The sequence below is a fragment of the Neopsephotus bourkii genome, unplaced genomic scaffold, assembly GCF_033783945.1.
Source record: "Neopsephotus bourkii isolate Nb327-2 ecotype Australia unplaced genomic scaffold, CSIRO-AGI_Nbou_v1 NB_1328, whole genome shotgun sequence".
Classification (NCBI taxonomy): Eukaryota; Metazoa; Chordata; class Aves; order Psittaciformes; family Psittacidae; genus Neopsephotus; species Neopsephotus bourkii.
This window is the reverse complement of record NW_026901808.1, coordinates 5,150,562-5,170,389: the sequence shown is the minus strand read 5'-3', so window position 1 is coordinate 5,170,389 and position 19,828 is coordinate 5,150,562. Positions and strand designations below refer to the sequence as shown.

Sequence of the window (19,828 nt, the reverse complement as noted above, 5' to 3'; positions counted from 1 at the left end):
TTAGATCAGCAGACTACTGGTCAGTGATCATAAAACCCAGGGCTGTGTAAAATGTAGCAATTCTCTGGCTAATTACAGTCTTATAGAAAGAGTTTTAGTAAGAAAGATTTTATAACTTCTGCAGTACAAATGATAAAGATAAGTATCTCTATATTATAGTGTCTTCAGTGAGTAATACTTAGGCTTTACAATAGATTGCCACCAAAAAGGCATACAAATAAGTTGAAATTATTTATTCTGCACTCAATACGTATCTTATGGAGGGGACCCAAGCTTTACTTTCAGTGTCAGTAAACCACCCAATAACTCAGCACTGAATAGTAAGCAGAGACAAGGAAGGGGAGCAGCTATGAGAGATCAGTTTAACAAAGTTATTACAGTTCTTTTCAGTTTTTCATAGCTGATAAACAGTTGAAGTATACTGTGAAATGCTATGAAGGTGAAGCTGTTAAATGGAACTAGTCAAAATATGTCACACATAATAGTGAAAGCCCTATTAAATAAACACTAGCTAAAAGACTTAAACCTGTTAAAAATATTTTGCATTCAAGTTAAGAGTTCAAAAGGTCGCTCTGGCATTCCTCCTTGTGGGCAAACTCAGTGAAGTTTACATGCCTCTAGTAAACAAACTCTGCTTAAAAGCTATTCAGAACTGTCTCTATTCTATCACAACTATGTAGTAGCGATTTCCTTTCCACTACAATAGAATTCATGACATTATCTATTTAAAGGAGCTGAAATGAATTGTGCATAAAGTGAAATTACTTTATACAACACAAACGCTAAAGCATGTGTACCTGTATAAATGTATTATGCAAGAAGCCTAAATGGTATCAGGAACACAAACTAGACTAATACCTTGAACATAAAAATGCCTTTCTTTATATTTTTTTAGCAAACATACATTAGCTGAACTTGATAGTAATTCTGACAGACAGGTATGTGTTGTTATAAACATATAGCAGATGGTTAAATGACATAAATGGAGGGTGAGAGATTTACTGAAGGTCAGAGAGCAAGTGCCCAGGAGTTCTGACTTACAGTTCCCTGTTCTGATCATGAAACAAATCTCCTTTGTTCTAGATATTTGTACATTATGCTTTAAATGAATAGCCATGTTACTTGCTTGTGCTTCCAAAATGAGTACAGGGCATATACAAAGGACACAGTCTATGAATTTTGCCTTTAAAGTTAGCACAACTTTGATTTTATTTCAGGATCAAGGACACAGAGTTACATAATGATGATACTTGCGTCTTCCTCTGCTACAATTAGTAGTTTGCTATGAAGATTAAGTGATTGACTGTGGTTGATTTCTATCCCATACTGTCTGTTACCACTTTCTTCCTATACTTGCAGCATGCCACTCTGTCAGCAACCTAAATAACCTTCAGTTTAGGATTGCTATTCTAGTCTGTCCTCCCTTGAACATGTTGTTTCTCTGCTGAACATGTCCATATAGTACTTTGATTATCAGCGTACATTACTCTTCTTGACTCTTCTTTTACCTGGAAGCAATGTGTTACCTTAGTTTTTTCTCTTTGCAGATGTTCAGTGCATTCAAATGAACCAGTAGCTCACCCCTGTTAGAGCCTACCATTATCTAAAAGCAGTAATCATGAGATGTTTTATAACTGAGAGTTGAATATGAACAAGTAGGTTTTATCTATTTTTATATATCTGTGGAAATGCAAGAGGGGGAATTCTTATACTTTTTTCCTTCTTTTGGCCAAATACTAAATGGTCATCCTGCTGAATAGATAAGGCAAGTCTGATTTAAACACAGAGTGAGTGACTGCAGAAGGTTTATTTATTTAAATGTCTTCCCATTCAGATGAAATCTAAACAGAAAAGCATAAAAGTTATCTCTAAATCCAAACCAGAGTTTTGGCTGAGCTTATTAAGTCTGAAGGCTCTGGACTTCAAACAAACAAACAAAAATCTCTTTTTGCATGTGGAACACACTTGAATAACTTCTTCCAGCCTTTTCATTTTAATTTCAAAGGCTTGTTTTCTGTACATTACCAAGTGCAGCCCCAGAACAACACAGTCAAATAAATTGCCAAACTGTTACTTCCACTTTGCATATATAACTCAAGAGAGTTTATGTGACATGTCAAAGAGCAAAATACCAGCAGAGTAGGATTTAGACTTGAGTGGACTCTAATCCACCAGGCTGTGCTCAGCCCACTAAACACGGCTTTTATTGTGCACCCAAATACCAGCTGGTGATCACTTGAAGACTGATGGTAGCATGCAGCTCTGGAATGTGTCCTAAATTCAGTCTTTGTGTCAGTCTTCATGGTGTGAAAAAGAGTGAAATACAGTAACATTCTGTGTGTTTAAACAGCAAGCATGCTACGCACTAAACACATCTCCCTGCGGGACTTGTGCACACCACTCCTGCTCCCATTAAGGACAGCCACATCTCATAAATGACACCTATCAGTCACAGATCCACTTCCAGCTTCCAGATCCGTACAGAAATAAAGTAAGCTTAATAAAATCATTTTCACTGTACGCATGCTTGGACATATTTTTGTGTTGAAATTGACTTTAAAAAAAACCCAGAGTCTTAGTTAATTTAATATTAAAAGTATTCAAAATAATCCTAGGTGTTCAGCAGCACAAACAGTGCTGCTGTTGTGCCCAGCCTCTGAAGTGCTCCTCGGGAAAGGGCCAAACCCTGTGTCCAGGGAAGCAAATTGTGACATTAGAGTAATGTGAAAAGAAAAAAACCCCAACCCTTAATGTACAATCTGATGAAACCACATGGCTATTTCCTTGATGAGAGTTTAATATACCAGAGAAATGTATTTCAAGAGAAAAAAACAGGAAAACATTTAAGGATAGGCTGGACCTTCTCTCTTCTTACAAACCAAACTTTCCTTGGCTTCAGAAAGAATCCCAAACACCCACACTTAGAAATCAGCTTGCTTCCTGTCAGTGGAAAAGGGCTGGGTGGCCTCCTGGATGCAGAATCAATTTAATCAAAGAGACCAAATTAGGCTACACAGGGTAATTTAACCATACAGAACAACAAAGAAATATAGGAAAAGGAATGAAGAATGTTGTGGAGAAGTATTTTACTATTCTAATATTTGTGTTCTAGAAGTAGAAATACCAAGAGGAGATTTTGATAAATACATTGTGATAGAACTGTGGAATCAAGCGTGGCTGTCTCTTTTGGTAAAGTTTGTTATCTCCAGTATAATGACCCGTCTGGCATCATGTTGGACTAGGGGTTCATTGAAGGTTCACTGAAGGGGGGAAGCCATTTGTTGACCTCTGGCTGCTTTGTTTTCTCACATAGTGGAGTGAGAATAAATGTTTCTTTTATCCTTCCCAGATGAAAAGCAGAACTTTCTAACTTTCTGGGCTTGGTATATAGAGATGAATATCTTGTACATAGACAAGAGTGTGTAGACACCAGGTATATGCATACCACTGATGCCATACTGATACTGATACTGATACAAAACAAGAAAAACACTATAAAAAGGAAGTAGTAGTTTCCCTAGTAGTGTGCCGTACCCACCATTCCACATAGCTGTTTCCTTATTTTTGCCATAGCAAAAATGCTTTTATGAGCATCTCTCTGCATTCAGTATTGTCTGTGTGTAAAAGCACTACCTGTTAATTCACCAGTCCACTGAAATGAATTTACTAATTAAATTCATGTATGAAATACTCCTCTCGGGGCCTTCTTCAGCTCATAGCTGAGTAAATTTTACATTATTTTACTGAAGAATGAATAAAAGCTAAACACTGGGATTTAGCTGGATCTCTTTATGCCTGGTAGCTAATCCTAATTTGATTAAAATGATAATATTAATGAAAATGAAACCAAGCCTTCATATATAAAGTTGCCATTTTTTATATAGAGTAGGTGTGAAAAGGGACTGCCAAAGAAACGGCCAATATGTTTTAAGGAGATCTATGGATAAAGTGGCATGGCTAAAATTGCAGCAGAAGTTGGTAACATCAATAAAGGCAAGGATTACTGCAGCAAGTGCAGTAATGACAATCCTAGATATAGAGAGATTGTCTGAATCTCTGGGGAGGTTGCTCTTTGGAGAGAAAGGCATATAATGAAAAGAGTTCCTCTGCCTCGTCACAGTGAAGTGGGTTCTTACTTTATTAAAGAAACCGTATTGAAATATTGCAGTGATTGAACTGTTTTCTCAATGAGTTTTTATTAGCTCTGCCAACAAGAGTAATTCGACAGCTTAGCAACTGTATGCTAGGACAGAAGAAGAAAGACTGCATGTGAGTTGATGTGAAGAGCTCTTTTGGTCAGAAAAGAAGTTGAGACTGCTACCATACTTTCATATTTAAGGTATCGACAACATTTGGTAGTTCTTCATTAGAGTTCAGAGGCCCAGTTGTCAGTACATCAGTGAAATGTATTAACACCTCAAAACTGCACATTTGGGGAGCAGCTGCCTCTGTCAGTTCTGCAAAGGGCAGATTATGTCTTCACTGTCTACAGGCTACCTCAGTAAGCCTAGAGATTACACTTTTAACACTGAAAGATAAACTTGAAAAGACAACTCTAGCAGTGAAATAACCTCCCTTTCACTCAACCTTACTTATACTTCTCCCTTGCTCCCCAATATTCAAAAACATCCCAGCTGACATCATCTGTCACATTAACTTGTGGGGAGCAGTCAGGTACTCAAACCTAAGCCTAAAAAGGTTTGCTTTTTTGTCACAAAAATAATAGCCTGAATGAGATGCAAAACTAATGAGAAGTCCACTCGGACCTCTCTCTACACCCAGAGGTCAACCCACTAGTGACAAACAGGATGAAGATGAATGAACTGAGGGAACAACTCTGAAGTCTCATGTTGTTGCCCAGTTCTGACTTGGAGAGCAGCACTAGCTTCAGTTTTAATTTAGTTTTCAGACAGAAAATTGCAATAATGCACTTTATTTCATTTCTCATAACTTTCTTTAAATTTGGATCAAAGAGCTTTGGTGTCTGCATACAGTCAGGGCTTCAGCTGGGCAGTGAGTCTGATAGCTGCTTGGAACATTTATTTGTGAGACTAAGCACTGCAGGAGGAAGCACAGCCATTCCACCCATGACGTGATTGCTTGTCCACTGGAAAGTATGAGAGAAAACACAAGAGATTATGATGAAAAGATATGCTGCTCCCAGTAGAAGTAAAATTACGTGAAATTTGTCTGACTTCTCTATGTGAGTGGTGTTTTTTCTTACTCTGTCTCAAAAATAATGTCATACTTGGCAGTCAAAAGCTTCTCACTCCTGCAACTGGAAACCAAATCCATCTTGAGTGCCAATGGCAAAGCCACTGTGTGCACCCAGGCTAGAGGGTGAGATGGTTTGAGCTTGTGCAGTCTTAGGTAACATATCAAGGATCCTTTCCATGTCTTTTGGGATGAAACAAAACGGTAAACTCTGCTTAACTGTGCAGACTTCGAAGTATGCAGCTTACAACTCTTGGAGAGCAGTTTGCAGGCTGCAGGGCTGTCATACACAAGCTCTTTATATACAAGACATGGAGGAGACTGGCTCCCATCCAACCTGACTAACTCAGCTGCAGTAACCTTAAACTCAGCTGGCTTGTCTTTATGGCTTCTCATGCTTGCAAAAGACGTTTCTCTGGGTTTGGGACTAAAAACCTGCACAGGTCAAAAATGGGCAGAAATAAATAAGATAGTATTTGAAAAATCAGATAACTTCTGGAAAGTTCTGTAGAGTGGCAGTATTTGTGATGTCTTCTCAAATAAAAATCACAAACTGCAATTATAAAAAGGAATAAAGTCGATGACCAATAAAATTATAACTGCCCACTACTGACTAAAAAATAAGAAACCAGTTTTTCAATGTTGTTATTGAAATACCTACATAGACTTATTCCAGGTTTACAGTGAGGCAAGTGAAAGAGTAATCTGAAAATGATGTCTGTAAGTATCTACAGCCTAGCGAGACTGGATGGCTGGAGGGTGTGGGTGGTCTTGCATAATTCTTAATGAAGGAATCTCAATACTGGAATATTTGGCAAGACTCTGGATAGCTGTGCAACTGCAGTTTGGAAAAAGTTGACATATTTTTCCTCTGTTTTGGAGTGGGGCTTCTACTGTGGAATGTGGCATGATTTCATCATGACAGTATCTTTGTGAGTAAAAAAGAATCAACATTGGATAGTGTCTGTTCTCCATGATGTAAAGCTTCAGTTAAAAATGCACTTAACCTTGTGGGGTATGTGGGGTTGATGAATGTGCCACAGAGCCATCTTAATACATTTTGCCACACAAAAGCAAGTGACTTTCTCCCATTGTGTGTTTGCCTTTGCTTAGAAAGCCCATTCCTTCTGCAGAGAAATGGCAGCTGCCCACACCTCAGTGGATCTTCCCCTCCTTTATTCTTCAAAGTAGCAATCAAAGATGAAAAAATCTCTCATAGTTTTTGATAATTTTAATGAAACACACTCTGTTCATGAGGGATTCCTCTTGCAGTACAACTTTTAAAAAGCCCTAAGATCAAAAGCCAGTTAATACTCCATTGTGATCTTTTTAAAGTCTACAAATTACCAGGATTTTAGGACTTCTGTGTGTCTTGTGAATTGTTAAAAAAAGACTCATCTAAGTGGCATATGTGAATACTTAAAGGTCAACTGTTAACTGGTATGTCTTTTCATATCAACACATGGTCCCCTTCACAAAGAGCTATTGAGTGTTTTACTGCTCCTAATGTGTATGTTGAGCTGCTGAAGGTGAAAGATTGTTCTTCAGACATGCTAGAGCTACCTCAGGGCCTGATTCTCCAAAGACTTCACCTTGGTGCCATTATTTCTATTTATAAAAGACTGCACCCAATCCAGCAATGTTTAAATTCCATTTTCAACAAATTCAGCAAATATACCAATAAGTGTTCAAGGTGTATATTTAAACCAGATCCTATTTAGATATCATTGACATTCCCGTGTTATTTACTCTTATTCCAAATACAGCAATTAAATTTCCTTCTATCAAATTATACATTTTAGCTCTAAGCAAAGAGAGCTCCTTTTTCAGCCTGTACTTTATGAACTCCCCTTCACCTATCCTCAAAATGATCTTGTTAATTAGTTAGCCTGTGATTTTATGAGCACTTGCAAATCTATTTTCTCCCCTCTTACTCTTTCTTAATTTTTTTTTTAGTAAAAATGCAATTAAACCCCTTTCAAATAGATTCACAAGCTTGCAAGTGTGCACATCTGTGATTTCCAGTCCTTATAAACCTATTATCTTATACAAAAAGCCAAATTTCATTGTAACAGCATTAAAGAAAAGTGTGAAGACTTCTCATGCGTGCAGAAGAGATAAAGAGATAAAGAAAAGGTCAAAGGTCCACATGAGCTTTTGGGCCCCATGTGGTTAAGGCACATGAGGGACTCCCTAGTAGCACATCTGGCTGCCTATGGCTCTTTGGCCAAATGTCTGTGTACCCATTTATAACCAGCTTCACTTGTGAACTGGCTGAGGATTGAGTTTTAGTTTGAACACTGCACGAGCAGTGGAAAAATGTTTTAACAACTCTTTCATCTTACCCCCTTAAGTAGAAGGAATCAATACAGATTTCTTCAAAGAAAAGGAATATTGGCAGTGCAAAGGTGACTCTTTCTGAAGGTTTGAAAGGAAATATTCAGACTTTCCTTGTTCTCTTTCCATATATAAAATTTAACAAATAGTCACATTGTATCTAGATGATCTTAAGGTCCTTTCTAACCCTAGCCATTCTATGCTTCTATGATTGTACCCTCATAGAGTTGAAAGAAGTATTATAAATGGCATAATTTTTCTGCAGGTCCTATTCAAACTATAAAAATAATGCATGTCTTTATACTAAAAAATCAGAAATAAGGCCAAGGAAACAATAATTAAAATCATTCGACTTACAAAATCTGGTATCTTTTAGCTAGACCTTTTCCAGTCATTTCTAGTAATAGGGTACAAAACAGAGAAGTTAGTCAATGCAAATTAGAAGGGAAAATATTTAAACTAAAATAAAATGGAGCTTTTTTTCTGGCTGAAGCAGTTTCTGAAATGATTTTTTGCAACTTTGCAGGTATCTCTGATTCCACTCATATTTTTTTAAAGGTACAACCATTTCTGTCAGTGCTACCCACATTATGTAGTGTCTCACAAAATTTATTTATGCAGTTTATTTTTTCACCTGTTCAAAAGTGACTTCCTGAGTAAAAGGGAGCCAGTTCCATCTGATGCTGTAAGCAAAAGCATCTTTCTACTTAAATATTTATTTCTGAGGGGAAAAAAAAGAAGAAAAAAAGAATATTGCTTTTGTTCCAGTTCCTAGAAGGTGAGATTTTACATTGCAGTTTCACATTTGGCATGGGCTGGCTTATCTATTGGCACAAACTGAAGGCTTAATGAGGCTTAAGAGAGTCTTACAGCCTTCTTAACTAGAAGCTAATGTCAAGCCTACTGCTATATGTACACAAGGCCTGTTGGTGGTGCATCCCATACCCCATGGGGCAATAAAATAAAATAGCGTTATATTGCTGACTTCCAAGTCACTAAGGCTACATAAAATCCATACCAATTTGAGCAGCAGAAGTTCCCTGGGGAGAGGTAGCCCATCTTTATGGAAAGCTGTGTTTGTCCCCTTCACTGTGGTGCTGCATGTGAAACTGGATGGTTTATAAATATGCTTTACTCTCTGCTTTTTTTGAGGCACATGCACCAAATCTCTGATTCTGATCTGAACTTCATAAAAAACCTTCTGAGGATGAATCCTTATGCCAGCAGGAAAGAGGAGGAAAACATATTATTTATTGTACATTACCACAGGGGATCATAAATTAAAAGCTTGACAGAGCATTCTAGATTTGCTCAAAGAAGCCCTGCTAAGCTGGAAACCCAGTGATGGTGTAGTGCAGAGACAACTGTGCCCTCTGTCATGTATCCACAGCTTATCATCAGTGGATAAACTCGGTGCTTTGAACTCGTGCTGGGGATGCTTGCCTACCATGGCTGTAGCTTACCAAACCCTGCAAGGTAAAGCAGATTATGTTGAACTCAGTAACAAGTGGTTAGGCGGTCTGCAAATAGAAAATAATCATGTTTTGGGAAGGTCCTGCAAAAAATTGTATTAGTTTAAATGACATGTGCATCAAACATCCATACTAGTATAAGATGTCTACTGAAGCAATCACTTATATTAGGTTCTTAACTTAATATTAGGTATTATTATATTGCTTATGTTAGGAAAGTCAGGCTGTGTTTTCAGCATTGTGACACCACTGAATTTGAATTAAGGAGTGATGAAAGGTTGACATTCTGTGATTAAATAAGACATTCAGAGAACCTGATGGGTAGATACAGCTCATATACCCTTGTGCAGGTTGGACAGTATGTGTATAACAGGGTGTGTGAGATATTTTCACCTTCCTAGGTTTCCAGTCTCTGGTAGCTCTAATTTGTTTTGTCAAGGGCAACACAATGAGCTTGAAGTGTTACAAAGGCTTAATTATAGATATTACACAAATACTGTGTTATTTCTCCTCCAGAAATGCAACTTCTAAAAAATAATGCTTTCATTAACTTTTTTTTTTCTGGTGAATTAGAAGGATAATTAAAGAGTAGGTGTTAAACTGCCTAATTGTCAGCTGTACACTGTGAATGGAGAAAACTCCCAGTCATTAGCATCTCCAAAATGTGCAGGTCATTAATAATAATAGTTCTGGGGAGAGAGTTCACTGTAGCTCTTATTTTTTCATTAACAGGGACAAGAGCTATACAACCTGTCCTCTAGATCAGATTACTGATGCTATGGATCAAGTTGGTATTAGCTTTATAATTGAGGAAAGCCAAAACTAAGTTCACTGACTGATGAAAAAAGGGTGAACAGAGATTGTTCTTGTATCATTAAGAATGACAGTTAGTTGCATGTGAAATATAGTGTAATCTTTTGTTTTATTGTCAAACAAAAATGTTAATATTCAGAGAGAGCTGTCTGAAACATCATTCTCCATGGAGAGTTTACTGCTTTGAGTATTTGGTTAAATTCCCAGAACATGGATTAGAATTTGCCTTGAAGGTCAGGAAATGTTCAAATCATTTTTTTACACAATATTTTGGAGATGAAAAGGAATGTGGAAGACCTTACAGCATATTTCCAGCCACCACCTTTTCCAAGTAACAGTGCCCAGATAGTAAATCTTTAAAAAAACGCAGTTCTCTTGGATGATGGTGTGGTAAAATTTGTTGAATGAAAAGAAAATTTGATCAGTTAGAAATCCCCTCTCCACTGGCTTGAGTAGCCCTAAGAGGCTAATAAGCCAGAAGCTTCAGCACCAAAAGAAATAAAACTAATAAATCTGTATGAGAGTATTTGTTTCAGGGCTTTCTTTCCCCTTGTGGATGGCATTGAGTTTCCATAGTCTAGTGACATGTCATAAGGTATTCTCCTCAGCAGCTTGGAGACATATTACTATTCAGGTGACTTAGAAACCATAATACCATTGCAAAGAGATTACTAATATCAGAAAATAATGGTTTTTTTTTTAATAAATTAAAGGTGTGGAAATCACATATCTTATGCTATTTTTCTCTCTTGCTTAAATAGAATTATCATGATCTTGATCAGCTTTTTTGATAGGTTATTCATTGTCAGTTGTCAGTCACTGAAGCAGTAAGGAGGGGCATTATTCTGTGCAATCACTATGCTCACATTTACTTTATGTTGTGCAGGAAACTGCTGCCTCTTACAGTTTATCTGTGCTTTCCTTGTACATCAAATACACAGTATGAGAAGGTTCAGTTTACCTTCTAGCTGCCAAATATTACAGTAAAGTTAATAAGGCCACCGGGAAAAAGGATGAGCACTAGCTTCTCAGGCTTCTAATCAAAGGTCAGTCTGAGAATTTCAGAGGAGGCAAAAGGATTGCATTTTAATGGAACTGTGCTGCTGAGTCTCCCTGGTGCCTTGAAAAACTCTAGCTAAAAGCTTACAGGGAGGATTGTTTTTTTTAATAAAGTAAAGCAATTGATTTTTCAAGCACTGATGAAAGACTTCTAAAGGTGATGTGGACAATTTTCATCTACATTTAATGAGTTGAAGTGCTTAGGTGCAGAGTGTAAATCTTGCTTGTGTGTTCATCTTCTGTTGAGGGACATACAGAATCATAGAATAGTTAGGGTTGGAAAGGACCTTAACATCACCTAGTTCCAACCCCCTGCCATGGGCCCAGGGACCTCACACTAAACCATGTCACCCAAGACTGTGTCCAGCCTGGCCTTGAACACTGCCAGGGATGGAGCATTCACAGCTTCTTGGGCAACCTATTCCAGTGCCTCACCACCCTTAAAGAACTTCCTCCTTATATCCAATCTAAACTTCCCCTGTTTTAACCCGTTTCCCCTTGTCCTATCACTACAGCCCCTAATGAAATGTCCCTCCCCAGCATCCTTGTAGGCCCCCTTCAGATACTGGAAGCTGCTCTGAGGCCTCCACGCAGCCTTCTCTTATGAAATAGAAGTATTATTTGTGTGGGGTTTTTTTGTTTTGTTTTGTTTTTTAATTTTACCATAAGTAAATGCGCATAGGCACCTAAGTGAATCAAACTTACATATCTTTCATTAACCAAAGATATTTTCCATCTTTCAATGACTTTAACAATCATTATAATAATTAATTAGAGCCATGTACCATATTTATCTATGTAAATTATATTCTGATGTGTTATTTCCATCATTAGAGCTCTATTAGAAAGGTTTAAGTCCCAAGACTGCAGCCTTTGTCTTTATGTTGTCCACAGCTTGTCAAAAATTGCTAAGTAAATTATGCTTCCAGCTAAATGTGTTTTGCAGAAAGTGCATACTTTAGGCACTATTTTTTTATCATTATAAAAGAGCACATATCCAGAAATATTTTTGCTTTGAGAGTTTTGTTTTCCAAAATAATATTAGCCCACATTAATCTAGTCATCTAAAAGATTTAGATAAATAATTCTGGATAAGACATCTACTGTTTTCTTAAAGAACTAATGAGAAAAAACTGTGCTTTAAGCAAAAACTGGGCTTTAGTAACAGTTACAAGTATGGTCCCACACAAACAGTTTGCAAAAGGGATGTGGATTCAGTTCTTAGATTTATGAATAAACATTATAGCAAGGCTTTATTTTCATATGTACTGTGTATTGCCACACTTTTAGTCACAGGAAGAACAATCCAATAATAATGTTTATGAGGTAAGAAAGCATAATTATATGTTAAATATTTAAATAAGGACAAATTGATCATTAATGTTTTATTTTTCCATTCTCAGCTTTTGAGAAATATCCCTTCTGTTATTACTGAAAAGAAGAATATCTGAGTAAGGGCCAAAACATATTGGCCAAGGAAAGACAGGAAGGCTGAGCTTTCTCATGGGCAGCAAGTAATACTTACATTGCAGATGCCTGTGCTTTTCCTGTCACAGGCCTGATCCTGCACTGACATCAAAGGATGTTTTTCACTTCTTTTCACTGAAGAAATTTTTAAGTAGAAATATAGAACTAGTTCTACAGTTCTGATAGTTTGGTCCAAATCCCATTTGGGAATAACTGAATAAATGGACACATTTAGGCTTGACTGAATACGTTATTTTTTTTCTTTTAAATAAGCCATGCATGGTGATGAAGAACTAAAATAAGGAAAATAAAATTGATCTTGAACACAATAAAGCTATTCCTAGTGAAGCCCCCTGTTAGGGAAAGAAAGTAAACTGTTCTTATGTAGCTTTCATTGATCTTGTGGATTTTCGCTGTCATAAACTTCAAAGCGTATTAAGCACATTGATTAATTTAATATATGATCTTCCTTAAAAGCCAGAGGTGTAAATAATTATATCCATTAGAATAAGAATTAATTAGGTGAATGAATAACAGCAATGCCTGATTTTTATGAGATAGGTCAGGCTATTTAATGTATAAAAGAATTACACTCAAACTGGGAAAGGAAAATTTGTTCTATCTCATTCTCAACTATCATATTATTACCAAGTGTTTGATGAGAGTTTTTCTTCTGTTATTGACCCTACTTGTGTTCAAAAATGTCTTTATTTAGAACGAAATTCAGTTGCAATGCAAGTAAGTCAGCTACATTTTTTTACTGATTTGTTGCCTTTACTATTTCAGAGCTGCAAGAAACTAAGACCTCTGAATATCACAGAATATCCCACAGTCCTCTGGATTACAGGATATTATTCATGGATGAAGATCAGGATCGGATCTACGTGGGCAGCAAAGATCATATTCTGTCATTGAATATTAATAATATAAGCCAGGACCCTCTCAGTGTAAGTTGGAGAACTATTTTTACCCAAGGTTGCTTCACTACATGCCTTTCTTCTTAAGACAAAGAATGTGCTTTCCATGCTTTTGCAACAGGCAAAAGTCCAGACCCTGACTGAATCGTTAGTCCTTGTTTTATGTTTAATGCAAGATGAACAAGCTATTAGCATGGCTGCTCCTCAAACACTGTTTAAAAACACCTGTTTATTAATTTTGAAGTGATGTTCAGCATGGCTTGGCCTCATAAGGAAAATTGTAAGGGTTGATAGTTTCTGCAGCTCTCCAAGATTTAAGAAAATTCAGAGATGCACTTCTAACAGAAGACTGTAAGGAAGAACAAGATAACATACTATCATTTCAGGCTGCAGGTCAAAAAACCAACAGGGACAGAGTTGCCTTTAACCTTGGACTATATTTATTATCGTTTTGTACTCTGCAGCCTGATCACCCAACTGTTTTCAAATCTTTTGTTATGTCTGTGTCATCCCTAGGCCTTCAGTTCAGTAGTTGAGACACCTCCTGTCTGGGGTTCTTTGGACACTATGAACCATATCTCCTTTTCAACACTGCCTGTTTTGTAGCTCCTTCTCTCACTTATCAAGATGCCATTTTCTAAGGACTGTCTGTGTCCCACCTCCCCAGACTGTAGTAGGTAACCTGTGTATGAAAGTAATCAAATTAATCTGCTTTCACAGATTCCTCTCTTGTCTGCAGAGACAGTTCAAATCCAGCTTCTCTGCTTTTAAAATAGGTGGCCTGCAGAAGAACTAGTGTGCTCGGAAGTCTGACTGTTAAGATATTACCTCTCTACAGACTTTGCCTTGCGTATCTTGAGATTATCACAGCTACAGCACTGCCTTAAAGTGTGCCTTAAAGGCCTTGTTCTACCAAATTCCTTTAATCTATGGGCTTTATTACTGTACCTCAGGAGTACTGAGGGGCAGAGATATCCAGCTTGCAGCAGTGAAGATAAATGCTTTCCTTAAGAGGCAAGGCTTTTAATGTGTCAGAAGAGAGAGAGAGGCCCCGCTACAGGGTGATTAAGAGCAGTTAAATTAGGCTTTGCTCTGAATCACCCTCTGGATATGCCTGTCTATCTGAATTGATTGTGCAGGCAGCCCAGGGAGGCTAACTCTAACTTACACATTTAAATTAAATGCCTCATGTGTGATGGCATGAACCCTTCCACCTTCTAATGGTACAGAAAACTTCCTCTGAAATGGGGTCACCTTTTCTAATCTTAAATAGCTTGTGTGACCTTTTTGCTAATTTCCATCTCACCACCAGTGATACAGGCACCCTTACCTGGAAGGTGCATCGCACACTCCAGCCTTCCCTTAGCAGGATGGTTTTAATTAATTCTGTGCGGAGTTTGGTTAGATAGGAAGGCCTTTGTTGCATGACATATATTCTGCAGTATAAAGCTGCAAAACATGGGAAAAGAAGAACAAAGAAAAAGTCAATAGAAAGCGCAGAAAGCAAAAACACACAAAATTTTCTGGTAGTGGATGTGATCACCCAGTATTAGAATTAATCTTTGCAATTCCACATGTTCTTCCATTTGTTTATTTATTTTCATAACAGATTTTGCTGATCTTATGCCTCTATACGTATGCATGCATTCCTACGACTCTCTCTATATGTATGTGCATATATATATGGGTATGTGTGTATATATATATGTGTATATATATATATATATATATATATATATACAGAGATCGTCTATCTGTATTATTTATGTTATCCTAAGGCTAATAGTTACCAGACTCTGTCACCTACTAAATTTCTAGGAAGAGATTTCTAATGGATGTTTTCTATTTGAAATCAAAATAAATAATGGAAGAAGTTCAAAATCTTTAGAGTTTGAGTATAGATGAGATAAACATTCAGGCATTGAGGTGTTTGTCAGAAAACAGTCTGAAAGAAATCAGCCTGAAATCTCAAGATTTCTATCAAGTTTTTTCATAATCTATCCAAACCTTTGCTGTTAAAACCAGCAAATTGTTACAAGAGCCCTTCTTGCAATATTTTGTTCTGGTTTCTAGTGTGAATAATTTTTAGTTCAGTAAAAGCAAAAGAGTAAGACCAGACAATAGTTTAGGCAATGAATTAGGCAATAATACTGATAACATCTCTCTTATTTAGAAGAAAGAAATCTAAATAAATTATGTTAAAAATATGCAACAAACTTTATTTATATCAGCCAAAGACCTGGGGCTTTATTTTGTTTACTGTATGCTAAGACTATATGCTAAGACGTTTACTGTACGCTAAAGTTTTTTTCATTTATCAATGGAAATTCTTTTTTTCCTTATAATCAATGTATGAAAGATGTCAAATTATTAATTTACTAGTTTAAATCTGGCAGCAAAATGTTTTGCTTACATTATATAATAATTATGTTACTTAAAAGATACTTCTTTCCTCACAGATTTTCTGGCCAGCATCAGCAAACAAGGTTGAAGAGTGCAAAATGGCTGGCAAAGATCCTACAGTAAGTTATAATCCACGTGAACATGCACAGGCACACACATATGCAAATTACATAGCTGGCAATAAAGTAAGAGCATCTTAAATGCAGCCAAAATGAAGCAAAAGAAGTGTTTGTCATGCTTTTGAAATGCTCTTCAGGCCAACCGATAAAGTGAAGGTACAAAAAACAGTCTGTGTAAACAGAATGCACTCTGAGACTATGACAGATGGAAAGAGGTACACACTGTCCACTTTCTTGCCTTTTTGTCTTGTCGGTACTCAAACTAGGTAGTGCTTTTCCAGGTATTTCCTGGGAGTGATGCTGAAGAGCCCTGCTAAGCTCTTGTTCAGGGTGGGGAAGTGCTCTGCCTGGCTGCTTACCACAGGACGAGACTCTACAGGCAGGAGGTACTTACTGTCTGGAGCCTGAAGACCCCAGATGCAGGAACACTCCAAACACCTCTTTCCAATTTACAATACATTTACAGTAATCCACCTGATCCTGTAACAAAAATGTGTGGGCTTTATTTTGAAAATCTATTGCAAATGCTGATGAATGTAAGGAAACCAGAAGGTTGGCCTACTGCAGTACTGCTGTAATACTGCTATTTCAAATTACTGTGGAGACTAATGCAAAGCAATAGAATGCTTCTTAATGAATAACTGTATTATGGTTAGTATTGAAGCTTATCTACTTTCTTTTCTGATAGCTATAATAGTGAAAACCAAGTATTTTTCCTATTGAATATCCTTATATATATATATATATTTACATTGTTCTAGTTACTGCAGTTTGCAGTAAATTCAGTAGCTAGCAGACTGTTAGGTTGCACTAAATGAAGGGAAAACATACAGCTTTGTTAATGGTAATTAATATTGGATAGTAATTTTGCCAGTTGCATCACCAACTTGTCATAGACTGGTTAAGGAATTTTCTTTTCTTTGAAATGCAAAAAGGTATTAGCCTTAGTCATGTTCCCAAGATATGATAACATTCTTCTAGGGCAAAAATAGGAAAAATGTAGACATTCTAAGCAGAAAGTAGTATGCAAAATACGTAATCCATAGGAAAAAAACCTAAGATCCTACTAAGTACTGGATTCTCTGGAGGACTTTTAATCTTGGGTATTTAGTGGTGAGACTTTCCTAGTTTTTAGTCATACTGAAGTACCCAAATGTTGCTGCATTAGTGGACAGATTTCTGGATAGAACCTCTGTTTTTACAACAGTTTAATTGTGGGTACAGCTAATACCCTGTAATGTAGTTAAGCATGTCTATGTGCATCAATTTCAACTGATTTTTTTATCCCAGCTGTGCACTGCAGAAGAAAAATCAAGTTTCAAAAGAGGAAATAAAAAGGTACTGAGGAGCAGCTGCTGTTCTCACTAAAATCAGTGATGTATCTTATTGAAAGCTCCCTGAAGTATTGAGAAAAAGAGAAACAAATGCTAAATCACTGCTTGCAACTTAAAATACGTAGTTTGTTTTAATAGCATTCTTGATAGTATGGGAGAAGCAGAGAATGAATTCAGAAGAATTAAGCATTTCAAATTTAATAAAAAGGCGTGGTGGGGAGGAGAGGGAGGGAATGAGTGATAGCATTTGGCCTACCAGAGAATAGTGATTATTATAGAGGAATAGATATACTTGGAGAAGCCAGTAAAGGTCTTAATGCAATCAATGAATTCTTTTCCCAGGAGATTTGGAGGGTGGTCGTTTGACCTACCACTAGACAATCATAGGTGTCTGACTTTGTCCTCTTTGGCTGCCTTTATTGTTACTGAGAAGAAATTGTCACCTCTAAATAGTATGTTCACTGGGCTAACTTAGGTGCTTACGTTAGTATGACGTCTATTTCTCTCCATTTACTGTGATCCTGGGGCATACATGTCTGACTTTCAGATTTCTATGGTAAGAGAGTTCCCCAGACACTCCAAGGGAAGCACCAGTAGTATGTAAGTATCTACCTTTAAAAAATGTCCATCCTAAAGACAACTATATCATGTCACCTCAGACCAGACTGATTTAAAAGCACAAAGCACTCCGGTATCAAGGAAAGGGAAATAAACTAAGCATAGGTGCTTTTGAATGCATTCCTACAGAATATATTCTGAAGTAACAATTTCTTGCTTTGTTCAGTTGTGGAGTCACAGCGCAGTACACAGATTAATCATGCAGCAAATGGCAAAATGGAGTTCAGTTGTTTAGCACTAGAGAGATGTGCAAAGGCTCAGGGATCATAAAATGGTCTTCCTGACAGACAGGATTAAAATGAGAGAATATTGGTATTGAGTCAACTTGTGTTATTTGTCTGTAAATCACCAGTGAAGAGACATGAGGACACAGTATGTGTCAGATGGTTACCTGGAAGGCTGTCCTGAAAGAACCGTTCATATAACCACCCCTATGTTCTCGACATAAACACTTTGGAAAGCCATGACACAAAGCAGAGTAGGAAGTGCCACGTACCAGTACTGTTCATATAGACATTATTTCCTGGTCCTGATCCTGGAAGACTTTCATTCTGAGATTTCTCAGCGTGAAATGAACCTTTATCTAGGAGTCTTTTAGATAAGTCTTGCTGCAGACAGCAAGAAAAGAAAGCAGTTTACACCCTGGCATATATAAGCTAGTGGTATACCTTCACCCATCCTTCTTCTCTTTGCACAGCAGTAATGTGGCATTACTGCTGGGAAAAACATGATTTTGATAGCAGGACACTACTAAAGCCATCTTTGGGCCAAACTAAGATAGCTTAGTTTGGAGAGATGAGAAAATGGAAATATTTAGGAACAGCCCTCAGCTTTAGAGAAACAATGTATTTTGACTGGGTTAAAGGACTTTTCAGATGTGTCTGGAGCTAACACTTAACTGAGGGCACGCAGTGTTCCCTTAGAGAAACTCCTTCTATGAACTCTGAACTACCTACAGTTACGCACTGCTTTTCAGATGTAGTAAAGTACCAGCTCCTGCTGAACCAAAAATGTGAATGCCTTTAAATATAAATAAACTGTGCAGTATGCTAAACAGGGATTAACTCTACTGATTTTCAGGAGCATGACTGATGACAGTTTCCAATCCTGTGCTCACAGAACACATGCAATTCTCAGTGTCTGGGGTGAAGGTTTGGATGATTGAATATGAAGGCAGTTCTGGAATCACAGTAAGAAATTAACAGTTGATCATAGTGAAAAAAGGAAAGAGCAAGAGAAGAAAGGGGTATGCTGGAAGGAGAAAACTGTAAATGCTGTGGCATGAAATTGTGTGGCCATTAACATTCTGTTTTAGTTTTCATGTTGATTTGAAGATGTTACTGCTAATCTTCAGTATTAAGGAACAATTCACTTCAAACTTCCTTTGTGTTGTTTAGTGTTCTAAAATTTTAGAAAGAAATTGTTTATAAAAATGATGGGATCTAAGATTTGGGTTTGCTTTGCTTTTTAAGTGTCTCCAGCAATGATGAGAAAATTAGGGTGAAAAAGTGACTGTTCCTGAAAAGGCCCTGCTTCCTTCCATGCAAGATACAGAGAAGTCTGTAGATGAAAATTAGGTTGCTACGTGGAAATGGGAATATTACACACACTCCTTTGTAACTCCTCTATAGTGCCTTATCAATGCCCAGTTCCCAGACTAAGCAAAATGGTGTGAAAATACAAGTCTACAGCTGTTCAAGCCTAGAGACTACCACGCTCAGTAGATGTTTTCATGATGCTTTTAAAATTATAAACCATGTCTGTTCCCATAGTTCCCAGCATCCAACAACATTTGCCAATGTGAAATGATTTTTTTCCTTTTTTTCCTGTGTTCCCTGCAGCATGGCTGTGGAAATTTTGTGCGCGTGATACAGTCATACAATCGCACACACCTCTATGTGTGCGGCAGTGGCGCCTTCAGCCCCGTGTGTGTCTATGTCAACAGAGGACGCAGGTCAGAGGTAAGTCCTTTTGCATTTTATCCATCCATTTTGTGATGCATCCTATTAGAGTTATGCAAAGCACAAAATGCAGAAAGCACTGATCCACATAGGCTCCTTCACGCATGATAAATA

The 19,828-nt window shown here is 37.3% G+C and overlaps 1 protein-coding gene across 1 annotated transcript in view; it reads left to right on the top strand.

The window, feature by feature from the left end:
* Positions 1–19,828, top strand: part of SEMA3C (semaphorin 3C) — a 122,430-nt gene that overhangs the window by 56,934 nt on the left and 45,668 nt on the right. Inside the window, exons 3-5 of the mRNA XM_061366376.1 lie at positions 13,149–13,309; positions 15,739–15,801; positions 19,595–19,714. Coding sequence (XP_061222360.1) covers positions 13,149–13,309; positions 15,739–15,801; positions 19,595–19,714 — 344 coding nt within the window. The remainder of the gene's footprint in view (positions 1–13,148; positions 13,310–15,738; positions 15,802–19,594; positions 19,715–19,828) is intronic.